We start from the raw sequence: 22,607 nt of genomic DNA, 5'->3' as shown, positions 1-22,607 counted from the left end.
ATCTCATCTCCTGTAATGGATACATCTCATTATTGTTGTCCTTTTTTAAATATTCGATGAGGGTTGTTGACATCAACTGCCTGTATTCAGTGGAGAGTGAAGCTATGTTACAAGCCTCATTTAATGAACATGCATAGCCATCTCGAGACGTCTCCGATAATAAAGTGTTTTTTCTTTAAGTTTCCGGGATGTCCCCTTCCCTACTTATATCAGCATTATGAAACTTCTATTGGATCAAATAAATATCACGTAGCAAATAAGAAATATTTTTTTTTGTTGTTGACCAAATTCGACACTCTCATTGACCTCCATACAAAAACTCCTTGCTTGGTGGGCGAAACAACACTAACTGCTGGAGGGAAACAAATTTCCCGCCGAGTAGGGCCTCCCTTTCTGCCATGGTTGACCGAGCGCTTCCCACAATGCACTCCCATATCAGCGGGAAATAAAAATGGCGAATGTATTAGGGGAGAATGACCCGTTTGTTATTTTCTAAACAAAATTTATATTGTGTCATATTTTGAGAGGAGCATTTCAAAGAGATTTACCGATATTTGGACAAGACGCCAATCACCGGTTACGACCGAGTATTTCAATATATATGGCATTTTGACCCTCCCAACTGACCGAATGAGGTAGCTCGCAAACTTATCAAAATAACATGTTATTCGCTGAGGGTGCGCTCCAGAATCATTCAGTCTGTTATAGCTCGAAACCTGTGCCTGTAGACAACTGCTAAGACAAATTGCATACAGGATGTATCCAGCTAGCCATTGAACTGAAAACGTATAAGTTAATAGTATCAATTCATTATTTCAGCCCGGATGCAAATGTCCAGACAGCTAGCTAGCAAACTAGCCCACGAACAAAAGGAAGAAGTGAAGGTGCAGAGAGTGGGATAGGGCTCTAACACCCCAAGACTATTCATTTTCTCACATATCTAGTATGTTGAGTTACTTGACAGCTGAGTTGACGCAACCTGTCAAATTCTAGACAATTCTATATTGAGAAGCGTGCATGACTTGCTACTGTTACTTAAAAAATGTGATTTGGCTTTCCAGTGTTCCCCATTGAAATAATCCCCTTTTAATACGTGTCTCAGATCTGCTGCTTTGGTGAGACTCAATTGGCTTGTAGCTTCAATACAATGAACGCTTGACAGTGACCCCTATTTTTTTTGGGGGGGGGGACACGATGTAGGAATTAATTCACCTCTCTCTTCCAATATGACAGAGACTCAACGGCATTAGAGCGCTTGCCGGTCCACCAGCAGAAAGCACCTTCCCTTCGGCAGCAGTGCAAGACGCCAGTGTCCCTGACCAGCGTCCACTCTACCGAGGATAGACATGGAGGGGACACGGACACCAAGCTCGGCAACAGGTTTGACGAGGGACAAGAGGTCCTAGCCCGATGGTCGGATGGGCTGTTTTATTTGGGGACTATCACAAAGGTAAGCACCTGTAGTTACTAGGTGGAAAGTTTCAATTTGGTGTAAATGCAATTTCAGACACATCTTATGTCATTTTGCATTAAAGGATCTTGATATTTTTTTTTCTCCCTCAGATAAATAAGGACAAGCACCGCTGCTTTGTTGTCTTTGAAGATCGGTCCAAGTCCTGGGTTCTGTGGAAGGACATTCAGACAGGCAAGTAGTTCTTCTGCACAAGACATGCTGCCATGTCAAGTTCCAGTCATATTTTTGATAGTCAATGCGATGGACTGTTTTATGCTTACTTGATAGTATGTTGAACTTTAATTTTGTTGGATATCTGTGTAATGTGTATGTATTACACTCTAAAGAAAAAAGCCGTCTGCTAGGAAAAATACATGCCTTTCTATTTTCTCCATAGATACTGCCAATAGACCTTGAGCAGAATCCTTAAAATTTTGCAGTATAATTTATTCTCCAGGATGTACAGTTTCAGTTAAATGTGTATATTCATTCCGTTAGGCTTGCCCTCAGTCATTCTATCTCTGCTTGTCTTGATATCCTTTGTTGAGATTTCTTCAATCTCCTCCTGGTTTATCTTTTGTAATTTGTCCCTGACAGTTAACAGACCACAGAATCTCCTACACCAACTGTAAATTCCCCACAGACAAGCATAGGGAAGGCACTCCTCAGCCTGTGTTACTACTGTGTTCATACATGTTAATTTTGTTAATGAGTCCCACTTCAGGGAGGGGCCTAGAAATGAATTGTCATCTATTAGCACCTATTTTTAGTTAGATGACTCATGACTGATGTTTGACATATTGGAATTGGACAATCATATTTATTCTAAGTGGCAGAAAATGTGATTGTGTTATGTTGAACCTCAAATGGCACCCCCAGTTGAATTTGAGTAGGAATTAATTTAAGTTGGGCCTCAACTAAAGTCACATAAAGTTATAAAGTTCATGGCCTTTGCACAGATTTTTTTTCTTCTCACCTTTATTTAACCAGGTAAGCTAGTTGAGAACAAGTCCTCATTTGCCACTGTGACCTGGCCAAGATAAAGCATAGCAGTTCGACACATACAACAACACAGAGTTACACATGGAATTAACAAAACATACAGTCAATAATACAGTAGAAAAAAAGAAAACAAAGTATATATACAGTGAGTGCAAATTAGGTCAAATAAGGGAGTTATGGCAATAAATAGGCCATGGTGGCGAAGTAATTACAATATGGCAATTAAACACTGGAATGGTAGATGTGCAAAAGATGGATGTGCAAGTAGAGATACTGTGGTGCAAAAGGAGCTAAATAAATAAATACAGTATGGGGATGAGGTAGATAGATGGGCTGTATACAGATGGGCTACCTACACTGATGCTTACACTCTGACCAGACCATGCGTCCGCCATCGCCATTTTGTCCACCTACACTAGACACGATCAGGACACGCAGGTTGAAATATCAAAACAAACTCTGAACCAACTATATTAATTTGGGGACAGGTCGAAAAGCATGAGACATTTATGGCAATTTAGCTAGCTAGCTTGCTGTTGCTAGAAAATTTGTCCTGAGATATAAACATTGGGTTGTTATTTTACCTGAAATGCACTAGGTCTTCTCCGACAATTAATCCATAGATAAAAGGGTAAAAGTTTGTTTCTAGTAATCTCTCCTCCTTCAGGCTTCTTCTTTGGACTTTATATGGCGGTTGGCAACCAACTTTAAGGTGCACCACCGACTGGACTGGAGAGTGGACCTCAGTTCATCTTTCAATCACCCACGTGGGTATATGCTCCTGAAAACCAATGAGGAGGTGGGACTTGCAGTGCGTCAAGCGTCACAAATAGAACCAAGTTATATTTTAGCACCTTGCAACGCAGACACGCGCGAGCAGTCTGAGTGCAATGATTGAATAACATGCATTATTTTGCAGCGCACGAGACGGGAGTGGTGTGGTCAGCATGTTAGACTACACCATTTTATTTTGTGAGGTTGCAGGTGTTGCAAAAAAAATAAAATAAAAGTGTTTTAACTTCTATATTAAATGACATCCACTTAAAAAAAGGGTCCCTCCCTCTTTGGACTGGATATGAATGACAGATTCCTTTTTCAGTCAACTTTGGGTGAAAGTAGCATATCTTGTTTGATTGTGTTGGATTGGTAGCACATGGGGATAGGTTTGTGGAGACAGGACTGCATATAGCACTGTGCACACATCACATTGGTGAAATCCCACCATGGTCTCGCACCTTTGTTTGTCAGTTATAAAGTACAAAAGTTAACTGTTATGCGTTGTTGGTCTTTCTCTGTTGTTTAGAGCAGAGTTTCCCAAACTTGCCCCCCCCCCCAACCACATGTGCACGTTTAGTTTTTTCCCCCTAGTACTACACCCTGACTCAAATAACCAATTCATCATCAAGCTTTGATTATTTTGAATCAGCTGTGTAGTGCTATGTCAAAAAACTAAATATGCACCCAGGAGGGGCCCCAGGACCGAGTTTAGGAAACCCTGATCTAGAGGAATGACCCGTCCCACCTGTGTTTTTTTTAGGGGACGAGGGAGGAGAGGACATGGTCTGCACAATATGCCAGGATGAGTGCTCAGAGGATCCCAACGAGATTGTCATCTGCGACAAGTGTGGACAAGGTAGGGCTTAATCACCTTGCTAACAATGGACAGGGTAGGCTTAATCACCATCATAACAATGTAGACAACGTAGGGCTTAATCACCTTCTTAACAATGTAGACAACGTAGGGCTTAATCACCTTCCTAACAATGTAGACAACGTAGGGCTTAATCACCATCATAACAATGTGGACAACGTAGGGCTTAATCACCTTCCTAACAATGGACAGGGTAGGGCTTAATCACCATCATAACAATGTAGACAACGTAGGGCTTAATCACCTTCCTAACAATGGACAACGTAGGGCTTAATCACCTTCCTAACAATGGACAAGGTAGGGCTTAATCACCATCATAACAATGTAGACAACGTAGGGCTTAATCACCATCATAACAATGTAGACAACGTAGGGCTTAATCACCTTCCTAACAATGTGGACAACGTAGGGCTTAATCACCATCATAACAATGTAGACAACGTAGGGCTTAATCACCTTCATAACAATGTGGACAACGTAGGGCTTAATCACCATCATAACAATGTAGACAACGTAGGGCTTAATCACCTTCCTAACAATGGACAGGGTAGGGCTTAATCACCATCATAACAATGTAGACAACGTAGGGCTTAATCACCATCATAACAATGTAGACAACGTAGGGCTTAATCACCTTCCTAACAATGGACAAGGTAGGGCTTAATCACCATCATAACAATGTAGACAACGTAGGGCTTAATCACCTTCCTAACAATGTGGACAACGTAGGGCTTAATCACCTTCCTAACAATGGACAGGGTAGGGCTTAATCACCATCATAACAATGTAGACAACGTAGGGCTTAATCACCATCATAACAATGTAGACAACGTAGGGCTTAATCACCATCATAACAATGTAGACAATGTAGGGCTTAATCACCTTCCTAACAATGGACAGGGTAGGGCTTAATCACCATCATAACAATGTAGACAACGTAGGCCTTAATCACCATCATAACAATGTAGACAACGTAGGGCTTAATCACCATCATAACAATGTAGACAATGTAGGGCTTAATCACCTTCCTAACAATGTGGACAACGTAGGGCTTAATCACCTTCCTAACAATGGACAGGGTAGGGCTTAATCACCATCATAACAATGTAGACAATGTAGGGCTTAATCACCATCATAACAATGTAGACAACGTAGGGCTTAATCACCATCATAACAATGTAGACAATGTAGGGCTTAATCACCTTCCTAACAATGTGGACAACATAGGGCTTAATCACCTTCCTAACAATGGACAAGGTAGGGCTTAATCACCTTCCTAACAATGTAGACAACGTAGGGCTTAATCACCTTCCTAACAATGTAGACAAGGTAGGGCTTAATCACCTTCCTAACAATGTGGACAACGTAGGGCTTAATCACCTTCCTAACAATGGACAGGGTAGGGCTTAATCACCATCATAACAATGTAGACAACGTAGGGCTTAATCACCATCATAACAATGTAGACAACGTAGGGCTTAATCACCATCATAACAATGTAGACAATGTAGGGCTTAATCACCTTCCTAACAATGTGGACAACGTAGGGCTTAATCACCTTCCTAACAATGGACAGGGTAGACTTAATCACCTTCCTAACAATGGACAAGGTAGGGCTTAATCACCATCATAACAATGTAGACAACGTAGGGCTTAATCACCATCATAACAATGGACAAGGTAGGGCTTAATCACCTTCCTAACAATGTGGACAAGGTAGGGCTTAATCACCTTCCTAACAATGGACAAGGTAGGGCTTAATCACCATCATAACAATGTAGACAACGTAGGGCTTAATCACCATCATAACAATGGACAAGGTAGGGCTTAATCACCTTCCTAACAATGTGGACAAGGTAGGGCTTAATCACCATCATAACAATGGACAGGGTAGGGCTTAATCACCATCATAACAATGGACAAGGTAGGGCTTAATCACCTTCCTAACAATGTGGACAACGTAGGGCTTAATCACCATCATAACAATGGACAGGGTAGGGCTTAATCACCTTCCTAACAATGTGGACAACGTAGGGCTTAATCACCTTCCTAACAATGGACAACGTAGGGCTTAATCACCATCATAACAATGTAGACAATGTAGGGCTTAATCACCTTCCTAACAATGTGGACAACGTAGGGCTTAATCACCTTCCTAACAATGGACAAGGTAGGGCTTAATCACCATCATAACAATGGACAGGGTAGGGCTTAATCACCATCATAACAATGTGGACAACGTAGGGCTTAATCACCATCATAACAATGGACAGGGTAGGGCTTAATCACCATCATAACAATGGACAGGGTAGGGCTTAATCACCATCATAACAATGGACAAGGTAGGGCTTAATCACCTTCCTAACAATGTGGACAACGTAGGGCTTAATCACCATCATAACAATGTAGACAAGGTAGGGCCTAATCACCATCATAACAATGTAGACAACGTAGGGCTTAATCACCTTCCTAACAATGGACAAGGTAGGGCTTAATCACCATCATAACAATGGACAGGGTAGGGCTTAATCACCATCATAACAATGGACAAGGTAGGGCTTAATCACCATCATAACAATGTGGACAAGGTAGGGCTTAATCACCTTCCTAACAATGTGGACAAGGTAGGGCTTAATCACCTTCCTAACAATGTAGACAAGGTAGGGCCTAATCACCATCCCAAGAGTGGATTTTCACCAACAACGAATTCGACAAGAGATGTTCCGCCCCCGTTAATTTTCAATGAGGACATGCAGAGAAATTGTGGGAGGGTGGAGCCCTGCTAGCAGAGGGGTGGAAAAACTTTATGCGAATTTCAAGTGGAGCGACGTGTTGTCAAGAGGGTTCCGCCTCTGGTCAAAATGTAACTTCTTCGTCCTGTAGCGCAAAGACAAGGTTGGGAAATTATGCTTTGGGCCAGATGTTTGTAGGTTCATATCCCATTTTAAGGATTCCTTGTTTACTATCTAGTCATTAGAGGTCCCACCTCTGGGAAAAATGTATTGATACAATAGTAATTCTCTCTTAACTGTGACCCGTCTTTACCTTTCAGGATACCACCAGCTCTGCCACTCACCCATCATCGACTCCAGCCTGATCGACACCGATGAGAAGTGGCTCTGTAGGGAGTGTGTGTTAGCCACAACAGAGGTACTTACGATACTATATTATTACTAACACTGAGTGTACAAAACATTAGGAACACCCGCTCTTTCCATGACAGACTGACCAGGTGAAAGCTTTGATCCCTTATTGATGTCACTTGTTAAATACACTTTAATCAGTGTAGATGAAGGGGCGGAGACAGGTTAAAGAAGGATTTTTAAGCCTTGAGACATGGATTGTGTGTGTGTGCCATTCAAAGGGTGAATGGGTAAGACAAAATATTTAAGTTCCTTTGAATGGGGTGTGGTTGTAGGTGCCAGGTCCACCGGTTTGTCAAGAACTGCAACGCTGCTGGGTTTTTCACTCAACAGTTTCCCATGTGTATCAAGAATGGTCCGCCACCCAAAGGACATCCAGCCAACTTGACACAACTGTGGAATGCATTGGAGTCAACGTGGGCCAGCATCCCTGTGGAATGATTTCGACACCTTGTAGAGTCCATTCCCCGACAAATTGAGGCTGTTCTTAGGGCAAAAGAAGGGGGTGCAACGCAATATTAGGACAGTGTTCCTAATGTTTTGTCTGTGTATATTGTCCATTTACTCTTTAGTGAGTTCAGCATGCAAGGTACACAAAAATAAATGCACTAATTAAGCAATAAGGTCCGAGGGGGTGTGGTATATGGCCAATATACCACGGCTAAGGGCTGTTCTCTGCACGACTCAACGCTGAGTGCCTGGATAAAGCACTTAGCCGTGGTATATTAGCCATATACCACAAATACCTGAGGTGCCTTATTGCTATTATTAACTGTATACCGATGTAATTAGAGCAGTAAAAATACATGTTTTGTCATACCCGTGGTATACAGTCTGATGTACTGCTGTTTTCAGACAACAGCATTCAGGGCTTGAACCACCCAGTTTGTAATACAATACAGAATAATGCAATATGCAAACACTGGAAAGTGAACACACACATAATATTCATATTACAGAACCACTGTGTGAAAAGGTTGTAGTAATAGTAAGGGAACGCTCCAACCAAATTGAGCTCACAGTCCGGTGTATGTGTTCTCTGACAGAAGGGTCCCAAAGCCCTGCAGGAGCTGAAGCAGTCTCTACCTTATTCCCTAGAGGACCTGGCGTGGGACCAGGGCCACAAGACCAACATCCAGCAATGTTACTGCTACTGTGGAGGGCCTGGAGAGTGAGTCACACACACACACACACACACACACACACACACTGTTTTAACCCCTCTCTCCTTTAGCTGGTACCTGAAGATGCTGCAGTGCAACAGGTGTAAGCAGTGGTTCCACGAGGCATGTATCCAGTGTTTTAAGACGCCCATGCTCTATGGAGACAGGTACTAAACAAGCCTCGTATGATAAGTCATCTCTCAGGAAACATGTGCCGAGTGACTACCTATGGCATGCAAGAAAATAAATCTACTCCTGTGCTTCTTTCTCACCAGGTTCTATCTATTTATTTGCTCAGTTTGCAGTAGTGAACCAGAGTACCTCAAACGACTGCCTCTTAGATGGTGAGAGAAACTTGTGTCGAATTGATTGGTGTACGAGACGGATTGATGTTATTCACTCGAGCTGTTGATCTATTGTTTCCACCTGTTGAAGCAAACAAGATACCCCAATGACACTGAATCAGTTTAACAGTGTGTGTGTGTGTGTGTGTGTGTTTATTTATTTGATGAAACTGGGGTAGCAGTCTATCATAGTTCCCTCTAGGCAAAATGAAGCTATTCTATTCCACGTCAATCCCCATACTGAATCATTGACTTGTGGCTGTTCTGTGCTTCCTTCCTTGTTTCTGTCCAATAGGGTGGACGTTGCACACCTGAGCCTCTACAACATGAGTGTGATTCACAAGAAGAAGTACTTTGATTCTGAGCTGGAGCTGATGACTTACATCAACGACAACTGGGAGCAAATGCAGCTCGGGGAGGTAGGACGAAGCTCGACACAGTTGGGAATAGGGGTGTGAATGTTTAAACGTTAAAACGTTTAAACAAAATTGTGATCCTTGACGTCAAGAAAAAAAATAATTTCCCCCCCTAAAAAATTATCACAGTGCCGTTATCACAAACATATTATTTTCTGTGTTATAGCATAACTAGATGATAGGCTATAAAGACCTTTTGTTTTATTTATTTCACCTTTATTTAACCAGGTAAGCTAGTTGAGAACAAGTTCTCATTTACAACTGCGACCTGGACAAGATAAAGCAAAGTTGTGCGACAAAAACAACACAGAGTTACACATAAACAAACGTACAGTCAATAACACAGTAGAAAAATCTATGTACAGTGCGTGCAAATGTAGAAGAATAGGTAGGTAAGGCAATAAATAGGCCATAGAGGCAAAACAATTACAATTTAGCATTAACACTGGAGTGATGTACAGATGATGATGTGCAAGTAGAGATACTGAGGTGCAAAAGAGCAAGAGGATAAGTAACAATATGGGGATGAGGTAGTTGGGTGTGCTGTTTACAGATTGGCTGTGTAAGCTGTTCTGACAGCTGATGCTTAAAGATAAAAATGGATATATAAGACTCCAGCTTCAGTGATTTTTGCAATTCGTTCCAGTCATTGGCAGCAGAGAACTGGAAGGAAAGGCGGCCGAAGGAAGTGTTGGCTTTGGGGGTGACCAGTGAAATATACCTGCTGGAGCAAATGCTTCGGGTGGGTGTTGCTATGGTGACCAGTGAGCTGAGATAAGGCTGGGCTTTACCTAGCATAGACTTATAGATGCCCTGGAGCCAGTGGGTTTGGCGACGAATGTGTAGTGAGAGCATACAGCCAACAAGAGCATACAGGTCGCAGTGGTGGGTAGTATATGGGGCTTTGGTGACAAAACGGATGCCACTGTGATAGACTACATCCAATTTGTTGAGTAGAGTGTTGAAGGCTATTTTGTAAATGACATCACCGAAGTCAAGGACCAGTAGGATAGTCAGTTTTACGAGGGTATTTTTGGCAGCATGAGTGAAGGATGCTTTGTTGCGAAATAGGAAGCCAATTCTGGATTTAATTTTGGATTGGAGATGCTTAATGTGAGCCTGGAAGGAGAGTTTACAGTCTAACCAGACACCTAGGTATTTGTAGTTGTCCACATATTGTAAGTCAGCATCGTCCAGAGTAGTGATGCTAGTCGAACGGGAGGTTGCAGGCAGCAATCGGTTGAAGTGCATGCACTTAGTTTTACTTGCATTTAAAAGCAGTTGGAGGCCACAGAAGGAGTGTTGTATGGCATTGAAGCTCGTTTGGAGGTTTGTTATTACAGTGCCCAAAGAAGGGCCAGATTGCATAGTGGAGAAGGTGCGGTGGGATTCGAAATGGTCGGTGATCTGTTTAACTTGGCTTTCGAAGACTTTAGGAAGGCAGGGTAGGATAGATTTTGGTCTATAACAGTTTGAGGCTAGAGTGTTTCCCCCTTTAAAGAGGGCGATGACCGCGGCAGCTTTCCGATCTTTGGGGATCTCAGACGTCACGAAAGAGGTTGAATAGGCTAGTAATAGGGGTTGCAACAATTTCGGCTGACCATTTTAAAAAGAGGGTCCAGATTTAGCCCAGCTGATTTTTATAGAGATCCAGATTTTGTTGAAACCCCCTGGGACGGTTATGTTGGCAGAACAGTCGTGATGGATCGGCTGGGCTCTGTGTCGGCAGTAAAAGGGTTCAGGCCAATGGCAAAATATGTCTTGAAGCACAAGAATTGGCTGATGGACCTCTTCGGCTAGCCAGGAGATGGGCCGAGCTCCAGGCTAGCTCCAGGCTAACTGGTGCTTGCTTCGGGACAGAGGCGTTAGCCAGGAGTAGCCACTCGGATAGCAGCTAGCTAGCTGCAATGAGCCGGTGCAAAGGTTCAGAGCTTGCGGTAGAAATCCTGAGATGTGGTAGAGAAAAAGCAGTCCGATATGCTCTGGGTTGATATCGCGCTGTGCAGAGTGGCAGATCCGTACCACATTGGGTGAGGCGGGTTGCAGGAGAGTATTTTCATTTCGTAGATGGAAATTGAGATGTAAAAAATTAAATATATTTGAAGAAATCAAGAAAAAAAGATATATATACATGGGACGGGACAAGACAACAGACTAGAGGTCGACCGATTATGATTTTTCAATGCCGATACCGATTATTGGAGGACCAAAAAAAGCAGTTGCCAATTTAAAAATGTTTATTTTTATTTGTAATAATGACAATTACAACAATACTGAATTAACACTTATTCTAACTTAATATAATACATCAATAAAATCAATTTAGCCTCAAATAAATAATGAAACATGAAAAATTGTTACAAAAACATGTTAAATTTAGTTTAAATAATGCAAAAACGAAGTGTTTGAGAAGAAAGTAAAAGTGCAATATGTGCCATGTAAGAAAGCTAACGTTTAAGTTCCTTGCTCAGAACATGAGAACATATGAAAGCTGGTGGTTCCTTTTAACATGAGACTTCAATATTCCAAGGTAAGAGGTTTTAGGTTGTAGTTAATATTGTATTTATAGGACTATTTCTCTCTATAGCATTTGTATTTCATATACCTTTGACTATTGGATGTTCTTATAGGCACTTTAGTATTGCCAGTGTAACAGTATAGCTTCCGTCCCTCTCCTCGCCCCTACCTGGACTCGAACCAGGAACACATCAACAGCCACCCTAGAAGCATCGCTCCACAAAATCTGCAGCCCTTGCAGAGCAAGGGGAACAACTACTCCAAGTCTCAGAGCGAGTGACGTTTGAAACGCTATTAGCACGCACCCCGCTAACTAGCTAGCCATTTCATATCGGTTACACCAGCCTAGTCTCGGGATTTGATAGGCTTGAAGTCATAAACAGCTCAATGCTTGAAGCAGAGCGAAGAGCTGCTGGCAAAACGCACAAAAGTGCTGTTTGAATGAATGCTTACGAGCCTGCTGCTGCCGCCTACCACCGCTCAGTCAGACTGCTCTATCAAATATCAAATCATAGACTTAATTATACCATAATAACACACAGAAATACGAGCCTTTGATCATTAATATGGTCGAATCCAGAAACTATCATTTCGAAAACTAAACGTTTATTCAGTGAAATACGGAACCGTTCTGTATTTTATCTAACGGGTGGCATCCCTAAGTCTAAATATTGCTGTTACATTGTACAACCTTCAGTGTTGTGTCATAATTATGTAAAATTCTTCCAAATTAGTTCGCAACGAGCCAGGCGGCCCAAACTGTTGCATATACACTGACTGCGTGCAATGAACGCAAGAGAAGTGATTCAATTTCACCTGGTTAATATTGCCTGCTAACCTGGATTTCTTTTAGCTAAATATGCAGGTTTAAAATGATATACTTCTGTGTATTGATTTTAAGAAAGGCATTGATGTTTATGGTTAGGTACAGTCGTGTAACGATTGTGCTTTTTTCGCAAATGCGCTTTTGTTAAATCATCCCCCGTTTGGCGGAGTTGGCTGTCTTTGTAAGGAAGAAATAGTCTTCACACAGTTCGCAACGAGCCAGGTGACCCAAATTGCTACATATACCCTGACTCTGTTGCAAGGGAAGTGACACAATTTACCTAAAATAAATTCATGTTCGCAGGCAATATTAACTAAATATGCAGGTTTAAAAATATACACTTGTGTATTGATTTTAAGAAAGGCCTGGATGTTTATGGTTATGTAGACGTTGGACCAACTAGTCCTTTTTCGCCCTGTTAGGGCTAGGCAGAATACTGCCCCCTTTGGAGGAATTGCGTGCCCATAGTAAACTGAAAAAAAATCTGTCCAAAATTGCTAATATATGCATATAATAATTATTATTGGATAGAAAACACTCTAAAGCTTCTAAAACCGTTGGAATTATGTCTGTAAGTATAGCAGAACTCACAGGGCAGGCATTCTTCCAAACTAGTTTTGGGATCATGAAAGTTGGGGCAACTTTGACGTGATCGCTCCCACCCTTCCCAACCAGCTATGGATCTGGGGACACTTTCTATGTCTTCCACTAGATGTCCTCATTCAGTAGAGTGTTTAATCGTTCAAATCCCGCGAGTTTTGGCCCTATGGGAGTGAATTGAGTGCGTGTCGCGAGAAAATACCTGTGCGTTAGGGCGCTAATTGGTCACATTCATTCCTTTGTTCCAGCACTCCGGAGGAGAACTAACAATGACCGGTTGAATTGAAATTTGTTTTGTACGTTTAGAACATCCTAAAGCTTGATTCTGCACTTAGTTTGACCTGTTTAGTCGACATATAATATGTAATTTTTAAGTTTTGATGCGCAACTTTTCGGGACCAGAGGAAATTTTGGGTGCATTTCAGCTGATATTGTTAGCAGATGCTAATACAAAGACACAAGACTTGAAACCAAACAATGTTTTAGGTAAGTATGAACCCTTCCAGTACATTCTGAACGAAGACCATCAAAGGTAAGGGAATATTTATGCTGAAATTGTGTGTTTCTGTTGACTCCAACATAGCGGAGAAATATTGCTTATGTCTGAGCGCCGTCTCAGAATATTGAATAATGAGCGATTTCTGTAACGTTAAAAAGAAATGTAACAAAGCGATTGCATTAAGAAGCAGTGTATCTTTCTAACTATATGTAGAACATGTATATTTAGTCAAAGTTTATGATGTCTATTTACGTTATCTTGTGGCGCTATCTATATTTTCTCCAGACATTTTTCAGTATTTTCTGAACATGAATTCAATGTAAATGGACATTTATGGATATAAATGGCATATTATTGAAAAAAAAAAAAAAGTACTGTGTAACATGTCCTATTACTGTTATCTGATGAAGATTTTCAGAAGGTTAGTGAATGATTTATTTTTTAATCCTGCTTTTATAATTTTATATTTTCTGGGACAAAATGGCTGCCTCTTGTCTTCGTTTCGGTGGTGGTCTAATATAAATATGTGGTGTGTTTTCGCCGTAAAACATTTAAAAAATCTGACATGCTGGGTAGATGAACAAGCTGTTTATCTTTCATTTGAGGTATTGGACTTGTTAATGTGTGGAGGTTAAATATTTCTAAGAATATTTTTGCGTTCCATGCGCCACGTTCCAGCTGAACGTGGGAGGGGTCGTTCCCAAAAGGGAACCCCACCCGTCAACAGGTTTTTAAGGCAGCCCCCCGCACCTCTCTGATTCAGAGGGGTTGGGTTAAATGCTTTCCCCTTTCCAATTGTTAATGACGTAATGGTGGGGAGTCGGATTCCGGTGTCGAATCCCATTTCTGAGTATCAAGACACCGGAATCAACTCCTAAGATTAAGTGTTTTTGGATCGGAGGAGACGGATTAGTTGCCGTACTCCCGAGAACACAAACACCTGCATTTTCATACCGAGGGACGGAGTGAGAGGGAAGGGGCACAGTATAGGCAGGTCGGCCACCAGGCAGACAGTCAGAACCATGCACTAGGCCTATCTATCAGCAATCAAAAGCTGTATCTCGCAAGTTCTTGGCTTATAATGTCGCACTTCAGTAAAGCAGGGCCTATCATCAATGAATAGGCTGTAATATTCCACATGCAACAGACCAAAGATTGATCACACTCGCATCACTAGAGAAGAGGGGGCAGGCAGAACAGCGCGAGGGAGCGAGAGGAAGGGGCAGGCAGAACAGCGCGAGGGAGAGAGAGGAAGGGGCAGGCAGAACAGCGTGAGGGAGAGAGAGGAAGGGGCAGGCAGAACAGCATGAGGGAGCGAGAGGAAGGGGCAGGCAGAACAGCATGAGGGAGAGAGAGGAAGGGGCAGGCAGAACAGCGTGAGGGAGCGAGAGGAAGGGGCAGGCAGAACAGCGCGAGGGAGCGAGAGAAAGGGGCAGGCAGAACAGCGTGAGGGAGCGAGAGGAAGGGGCAGGCAGAACAGCATGAGGGAGCGAGAGGAAGGGGCAGGCAGAACAGCGTGAGGGAGCGAGAGGAAGGGGCAGGCAGAACAGCATGAGGGAGAAAGAAGAAGGGGCAGGCAGAACAGCATGAGGGAGAAAGAGGAAGGGGCAGGCAGAACAGCGTGCATATATCTTGGTAATCTGTATCTCGCAATATCTTGTACGGCTCACAAATTCACTAAAGTAGCCCAAATTTTGCCTCTTGCTCTCTGGTTTTAATTTAAATTACACAACTTTCCCCAGGCAAAATATCCAAGATGGCGTAGCAGTCAAACGCCTGTTGTAGAGGTTGACCGATTAATCGGAATGGCCGATTAATTTGGGCCAAGTTCAAGTTCATAACAATCGGAAATCGGTATTTTTGGACACAGATTTGGCTGATAAAAAAAATATATATATATATTTTTTTTTAACACCTTTATTTCACTAGGCAAGTCAGTTAAGAACACAATCTTATTTTCAATGACAGCCTAGGAACAGTGGGTTAACTGCCTTGTTCAACCTTGTCAGCTCGGGGATTCAATCTTGCAACCTAACAGTTAACTAGTCCAACGCTCTAACCACCTGCCTCTCATTACACTCCACGAGGAGCCTGCCTGTTACGCAAATGCAGTAAGAAGCCAAGGTAAGTTACTAGCTAGCATTAAACTTATCTTATAAAATTGATGATATTACTAGTTTATCTAGCGTGTCCTGCGTTGCATATAATCGATGCGGTGCGTATTCGCGAAAAAGGACTAGTTGGTCCAACGTGTACATAACCATAAACATCCATGCCTTTCTTAAAATCAATACACAAGTGTATATTTTTAAACCTGCATATTTAGTTAATATTGCCTGCGAACGTGAATTTATTTTAGGTAAATTGTGTCACTTCCCTTGCAACAGAGTCAAATCAAATCAAATTTATTTATATAGCCCTTCGTACATCAGCTGATATCTCAAAGTGCTGTACATAAACCCAGCCTAAAACCCCAAACAGCAAGCAATGCAGGTGTAGAAGCACGGTGGCTAGGAAAAACTCCCTAGAAAGGCCAAAACCTAGGAAGAAACCTAGAGAGGAACCAGGCTATGTGGGGTGGCCAGTCCTCTTCTGGCTGTGCCGGGTGGAGATTATAACAGAACATGGCCAAGATGTTCAAATGTTCATAAATGACCAGCATGGTCGAATAATAATAAGGCAGAACAGTTGAAACTGGAGCAGCAGCACAGCCAGGTGGACTGGGGACAGCAAGGAGTCATCATGTCAGGTAGTCCTGGGGCATGGTCCTAGGGCTCAGGTCCTCCGAGAGAGAGAAATATTGCTGGTAGCAGCTCAACAGCCTCTTTACACTTTTTAAATTTAAATTTCGGACTTTTTCTTATCGTTTTAATGGAAAACCAAAATAAATAAATGGGGAGCCAGACCCAGGCAATCAGAATCAGTTCTTTTTTTTCCCACAAAAGGGCTTTATTACAAACAGAAATACTACTCAGTTTCATCAGCTGTCCGGGTGGCTTGTCTCAGACGATGTGGAGATCATGGGCTGGCGGAGTTACACATGGTCTGCGATTGTAAGGCCAGTTGGACAATCTGCCAAGTTCTCTAAAATTACGTTGGAGGCAGCTTATGGTAGAGAAATTAACATTTAGTTCTCTGGCAACAGCTCTGGTGGACATTCCTGCAGTCGGCATGTCAATTGCACCCTCCCTCAACTTGAGACATCTGTGGCATTGTGTTGTGTGACACAACTGAACATTTGAGTGTCATTTTATTGTCCGCAGCACAAGGTGCACCTGTGTAATGATCATGCCGTTTAATCATCTTCTTGATATACCACACCAGTCAGGTTGATGGATTATCTTGGAAAGGAGAAATGGTCATTAACAGTGATGTAATCACATTTCTGCACAACATTTTAGAGAAATAAGCTTTTTTTTGCATCTGGAACATTTCTGGTATCTTTTATTTCACCTCATGAAACATGGGACCAACACTTTACATGTTGCGTTTTTATATTTTTGTTGAGTTTATTTTATTTGATACAGCAGTATATGACATTTTAACACTAAATAAATCTGACTTTTTCATTTTTCCAAATCCAGCTTTCAGCCACTCCTCAGTCGGACCGATATGAAAGTATTTTGGAAGCACTGAATAGCAATCACAGCATGTGAGTAACTCTCTCTGACCTTATGATTTCTGTAATGTTAGCATACAAATCCACCCTCATTTGTCCATCTCTCTTAGGTTCATGTCAGGGAAGGAGATCAAGAAGAAGAAGCACCTCTTTGGGCTGAGGATCCGTTTTCCTCCGGGTCCCCAGAGCTCTGACCTGCTGGCCAACAGAGGGGAGCCAGAGAGGGCCTCCAACGAGATCAAGATCAAAGGCAGGAAGGCTATCAAGCCTCTTACCAACACAAGGTGGATCTCAAGTTTCTACTAAATTATGTTATGAGAAGCTCATGAAAAAACATACTAATTTAAAAACACATTTTTTTTTGCATGCTAAAAACAGTGGGGCAAAAAAGTATTTAGTCAGCCATCATTTAGTATTTAGTCAGCCATTGTGCAAGGTCTCCCACTTAAAAAGATGAGAGGCCTGTAATTTTCATCACACTTCAACTATGACAGACTAAATTAGAAGAAAAAAATCCAGAAAATCACATTGTAGGATTTTTAATGAATTTATTTGCAAATGGTGGAAAATAAGTATTTGGTCACCTACAAACAAGCAAGATTTCTGGCTCTCACAGACCTGTAACTTCTTCTTTAAGAGGCTCCTCTGTCCTCCACTCGTTACCTGTATTAATGGCACCTGTTTGAACTTGTTATCAGTGTAAAAGACACCTGTCCACAACCTCAAACAATCACACTCCAAACTCCACTATGGCCAAGACCAAAGAGCTGTCAAAGGACACCAGAAACAAAATTGTAGACCTGCACCAGGCTGGGAAGACTGAATCAGGTTTGAAGAAATCAACTGTGGGAGCAATTATTAGGAAATGGAAGACATACAAGACCACTGATAATCTCCCACGATCTGGGGCTCCACGTAAGATCTCAACCCGTGGGGTCAAAATGATCACAAGAACGGTGAGCAGAAATCCCAGAACCACACGGGGGGACCTAGTGAATGACCTGCACAGAGCTGGGACCAAAGTAACAAAGCCTACCATCAGTAACACACTACGCCGCCAGGGACTCAAATCCTGCCGTGCCAGACGTGTCCCCCTGCTTAAGCCAGTACATGTCCAGACCCGTTTGAAGTTTGCTAGAGAGCATTTGGATGATCCAGAAGAAGATTGGGAGAATGTCATATGGTCAGATGAAACCAAAATAGAACTTTTTGGTAAAAACTCAACTCGTCGTGTTTGGAGGACAAAGAATGCTGAGTTGCATCCAAAGAACACCATACCTACTGTGAAGCATGTGGGTGGAAACATCATGCTTTGGGGCTGTTTTTCTGCAAAGGGACCAATGAGGAAAGAATGAATGGGGCCATGTATCGTGAGATTTTGAGTGAAAACCATCAGCAAGGGCATTGAAGATGAAACGTGGCTGGGTCTTTCAGCATGACAATGATCCCAAACACACCGCCCGGGCAACGAAGTAGTGGCTTCGTAAGAAGCATTTCAAGGTCCTGGAGTGGCCTAGCCAGTCTCCAGATCTCAACCCCATAGAAAATCTTTGGAGGGAGTTGAAAGTCTGTGTTGCCCAGCAACAGCCCCAAAACATCACTGCTCTAGAGGAGATCTGCATGGAGGAATGGGCCAAAATACCAGCAACAGTGTGTGAAAACCTTGTGAAGACTTACAGAAAACGTTTGACCTCTGTCATTGCCAACAAAAGGAATATAACAAAGTATTGAGAAACTTTTGTTATTGACCAAATACTTATTTTCCACCATAATTTGCAAATAAATTCATAAGAAATCCTACAATGTGATTTTCTGGATTGTGTTTCTCATTTTGTCTGTCATAGTAGTGTACCTATGATGAAAATTACAGGCCTCTCTCATCTTTTTAAGTGGGAGAACTTGCACAATTGGTGGCTGACTAAATACTTTTTTGCCACACTGTATCCTGGTCAGACTGTTTTGGTTTTTATCTCTGTACTTTTGGTTGGGTTTGGTTAGCCTGAAGTTGACTGGTAAGATAAGGGACCAGAAAAGATAACTATCCTTTTCAGTAAACTATGATGACTCAATTTGACGGTGTGAATCTGGTTGTTCCAGTGAAGTAACCAATGGCGTGGTGAAGAAGGCCAAGAAGATGAAGAAACAGGGAGGTCACTCCCTGGCGACTCTGGCCAAGCGAAGTCGCTCCAGTGAACTCTTGGCCCAGGTGTGTGTGTTTAATACTACTTCTATTGATCAACGTTAACACCTTTACCCAAAGTTAAAACATTTTTAGAGGTATGTTGTTCATCCATTGAGATGTGTAATACCTCTTTATCCCCCCTGAAGGATATGAAGCCACCACCACCTCTGGATACCCAGTCCTTAAGGAGGTCAGCTATCCCCCAAAAATGTAATTTGTGAAAATGTTGCTCAGTTTGTGAAACTGTTGAATGGTAGTGTTCTTCTTTACTCCCAGCAGCAGGAGTGACAGATCTCTTCCCTCCTCCAGTACCTCCGAGATGGAATCCATCAGTGCCGTCCGCACCACTGAAACTACCTCAACTAGCCTCTCCAGACAGTCCAGGTACATTCTACAATAGCATTATGGTACACCAAGTATGTGGACATCCCTTCAAATGAGTTGATTTGGCTATTTCAGCCATGCCAGCTGCTGACATGTGTATAAAATCCAGCATGCAGCCATGTAATCGCCGTAGACAAACATTGGCAGTAGAATGGCCTGTTCTGAAGAGCTCAGTGACTTTCAACGTGGCACCATCATAGCATGCCACCTTTCCAACAAGTCAGTTTGTCATATTTCTATCCTGCTAGAGATGCCCCGGTCAACTGTAAGTGCTGTTATTGTGAAGTGGAAATGTCTTGGAGCAGCAACATCTCAGCTGCGAAGTAGTAGCCCAAACAAGCTCCCAGAACAGGACCGCCATGTGCTGAAGCGTGTAAAAATTGTCTGTCCTCAGTTCCGTGTTCTGTACTGCCTCTTGAAGCAACACCAGCACAATAACTGTTTGAACTTCATGAAATGGGTTTCCATGGCCGAGCAGCCTCACACAAGCCTAAGATCCCCATGTGCGTTGCCAAGCGTCGGTTGGTGTGGCGTAAGCTCGGCACCATTGGAATCTGGAGCAGTGGAAACGCCTTCTCAGGAGTGATGAATCAAGCTTCACCATCTGGCAGTCCGACGGACAAATCTGGTTTTGGCGGATGCCAGGATAACACTACTTTCCCCAATGCATATTGCCAACTATGAAGTTTGGTGGAGGAGGAATAATGGTCTGGGCCTATTTTTTCATCGTTCGGGCTAGGCTCCATAGTTACAGTGAAGGGAAATCCTACCCCATAGTGACTTTCTAGACTATTCTGTACTTCCAACTTTGACAACAGTTTTTGGGAAGGCCCTTTCATGTTTCAGCATGTCGGTGCCCCTGTGCACAAAGCGAGGTCCATACAGTAATGATTTGTCTATCGGTGTGGAAGAACTTGACTGCCCTGCACGGAGCCCTGACCTCAACCACATCGAACACCTTTGGGATGAATTGGAAGGCAGACCTAATAGCCCAACATCAGTGCACAACCTCACTAATTCTCTCTCTCGCCTCTTGCTCTTTCTCTTCCCTATTCCTCCCCAGCTTGTGTAGCTCCAGTAAGACGTTCACGGGTCGCCACTGGCCCATCGCCCAGCCCCCCCTGAAGAGGCGACGGGGCCGGCCACGTCGGGCCCCCCTCCAGCCCCCCAACCCTGAGATCCCCCCTCCTCACCAGCCAGACCCCCACCACCTCCCAGAGCCCCCCATCCCCCTGCCGGGGCTCCACTCCACGGACATAGTGCACGGGCTGGGCCACGGCGGTCAGCTGTCCCACCTGAAGAGCTCAATCAGTAGCTACTTTGGGGTGGCAGGCCGCCTGGAGTGCGGGGAGAAGTACCGCATCCTAGCTCGCCGGGTCAACCTGGACGGCAAGGTTCAATACCTGGTGGAGTGGGAGGGCGTCACTGCCTCCTAAACTTGTCGTAGCGCTTACGTAGTTTATTACACATACGTAGCGCTTAACATGTTTACACAGCGTTTAAAAAGCATTATAAACTGGGTGGTTCTGAATGCTGATTGGCTGAAAGCTGTGGTATATCAGACCGTATACCACAGGTATGACACATTTATTTTTACTGCTCTAACTACATTGGTGACCAGTTTATAATAGCAATAAGGCACCTCGGGGGTTTGTGGTATATGAACAGCCTAAGAACAGCCCTAAGCCGTGGTATATTGGCCATACACCACGCCCCCTCTGCTTAATTGCACTCTTCTTCTGAGATCGGGCTTCCCCGTGTTGCCCAGTCTGGAGCGGCGCTTGCGTTTCCAGTGATATGGTCTTTCTGTGACTTGTCTTTTGTGTTTCAGATCTGTTTCGGTTTTGTAAACTGAAGAGGTTAAGAGATCAGCTTTGGCAGAATGTAAAATGAATGGGGTTTAGAGTGGCTAGGTAGGGGGTGTGAATGGGGTTTAGAGTGGCTAGGTAGGTGGTGTGAATGGGGTTTAGAGTGGCTATGTAGGGGGTGTGAATGGGGTTTAGAGTGGCTAGGTAGGGGGTGTGAATGGGGTTTAGAGTGGCTAGGTAGGGGGTGTGAATGGGGTTTAGAGTGGCTAGGTAGGGGGTGTGAATGGGGTTTAGAGTGGCTAGGTAGGGGGTGTGAATGGGGTTTAGAGTGGCTAGGTAGGGTGTGTGAATGGGGTTTAGAGTGGCTAGGTAGGTGGTGTGAATGGGGTTTAGAGTGGCTATGTAGGGGGTGTGAATGGGGTTTAGAGTGGCTAGGTAGGGGTGTGAATGGGGTTTAGAGTGGCTAGGTAGGGGGTGTGAATGGGGTTTAGAGTGGCTAGGTAGGGGGTGTGAATGGGGTTTAGAGTGGCTAGGTAGGGGGTGTGAATGGGGTTTAGAGTGGCTAGGTAGGTGGTGTGAATGGGGTTTAGAGTGGCTAGGTAGGGGGTGTGAATGGGGTTTAGAGTGGCTAGGTAGGGGGTGTGAATGGGGTTTAGAGTGGCTAGGTAGGGGGTGTGAATGGGGTTTAGAGTGGCTAGGTAGGGGGTGTGAATGGGGTTTAGAGTGGCTAGGTAGGTGGTGTGAATGGGGTTTAGAGTGGCTATGTAGGGGGTGTGAATGGGGTTTAGAGTGGCTAGGTAGGGGGTGTGAATGGGGTTTAGAGTGGCTAGGTAGGGGGTGTGAATGGGGTTTAGAGTGGCTAGGTAGGGGGTGTGAATGGGGTTTAGAGTGGCTAGGTAGGTGGTGTGAATGGGGTTTAGAGTGGCTAGGTAGGGGGTGTGAATGGGGTTTAGAGTGGCTAGGTAGGGGGTGTGAATGGGGTTTAGAGTGGCTAGGTAGG

General features: G+C 43.4%; 1 protein-coding gene across 5 annotated transcripts; it reads left to right on the top strand.

Moving 5' to 3' along the window:
• Nucleotides 1–388: 388 nt before the first annotated feature.
• LOC110508945 (metal-response element-binding transcription factor 2) lies at nt 389–21,910 on the top strand. 5 transcript variants are annotated; one of them, XM_021589867.3, is made up of 15 exons: nt 389–635; nt 1,234–1,450; nt 1,564–1,645; nt 3,993–4,088; nt 7,159–7,256; nt 8,296–8,420; nt 8,484–8,579; nt 8,688–8,756; nt 9,052–9,175; nt 17,199–17,266; nt 17,344–17,517; nt 19,331–19,439; nt 19,562–19,605; nt 19,692–19,799; nt 20,863–21,910. In XM_021589867.3, exons 1-15 carry the CDS (start codon nt 631–633, stop codon nt 21,233–21,235), a joined length of 1,788 nt encoding a protein of 595 aa, XP_021445542.2. In that variant the 5' UTR covers nt 389–630; the 3' UTR covers nt 21,236–21,910. The 5 variants fall into 5 exon arrangements, with proteins under 5 accessions (XP_021445542.2, XP_021445543.2, XP_021445544.2 ...); XM_021589868.3 differs by having other exon boundaries at nt 19,695–19,799; nt 20,863–21,749; XM_021589869.3 differs by having other exon boundaries at nt 19,725–19,799; nt 20,863–21,378.
• Nucleotides 21,911–22,607: the final 697 nt, after the last annotated feature.

Source organism: Oncorhynchus mykiss, chromosome 28 (genome assembly GCF_057628025.1).
Source record: "Oncorhynchus mykiss isolate SJ-2025 chromosome 28, ASM5762802v1, whole genome shotgun sequence".
In the NCBI taxonomy this organism is placed as follows: domain Eukaryota; kingdom Metazoa; phylum Chordata; class Actinopteri; order Salmoniformes; family Salmonidae; genus Oncorhynchus; species Oncorhynchus mykiss.
Note: the sequence above shows the minus strand (reverse complement) of the source record. Positions and strands in the feature narration are given on the sequence as shown.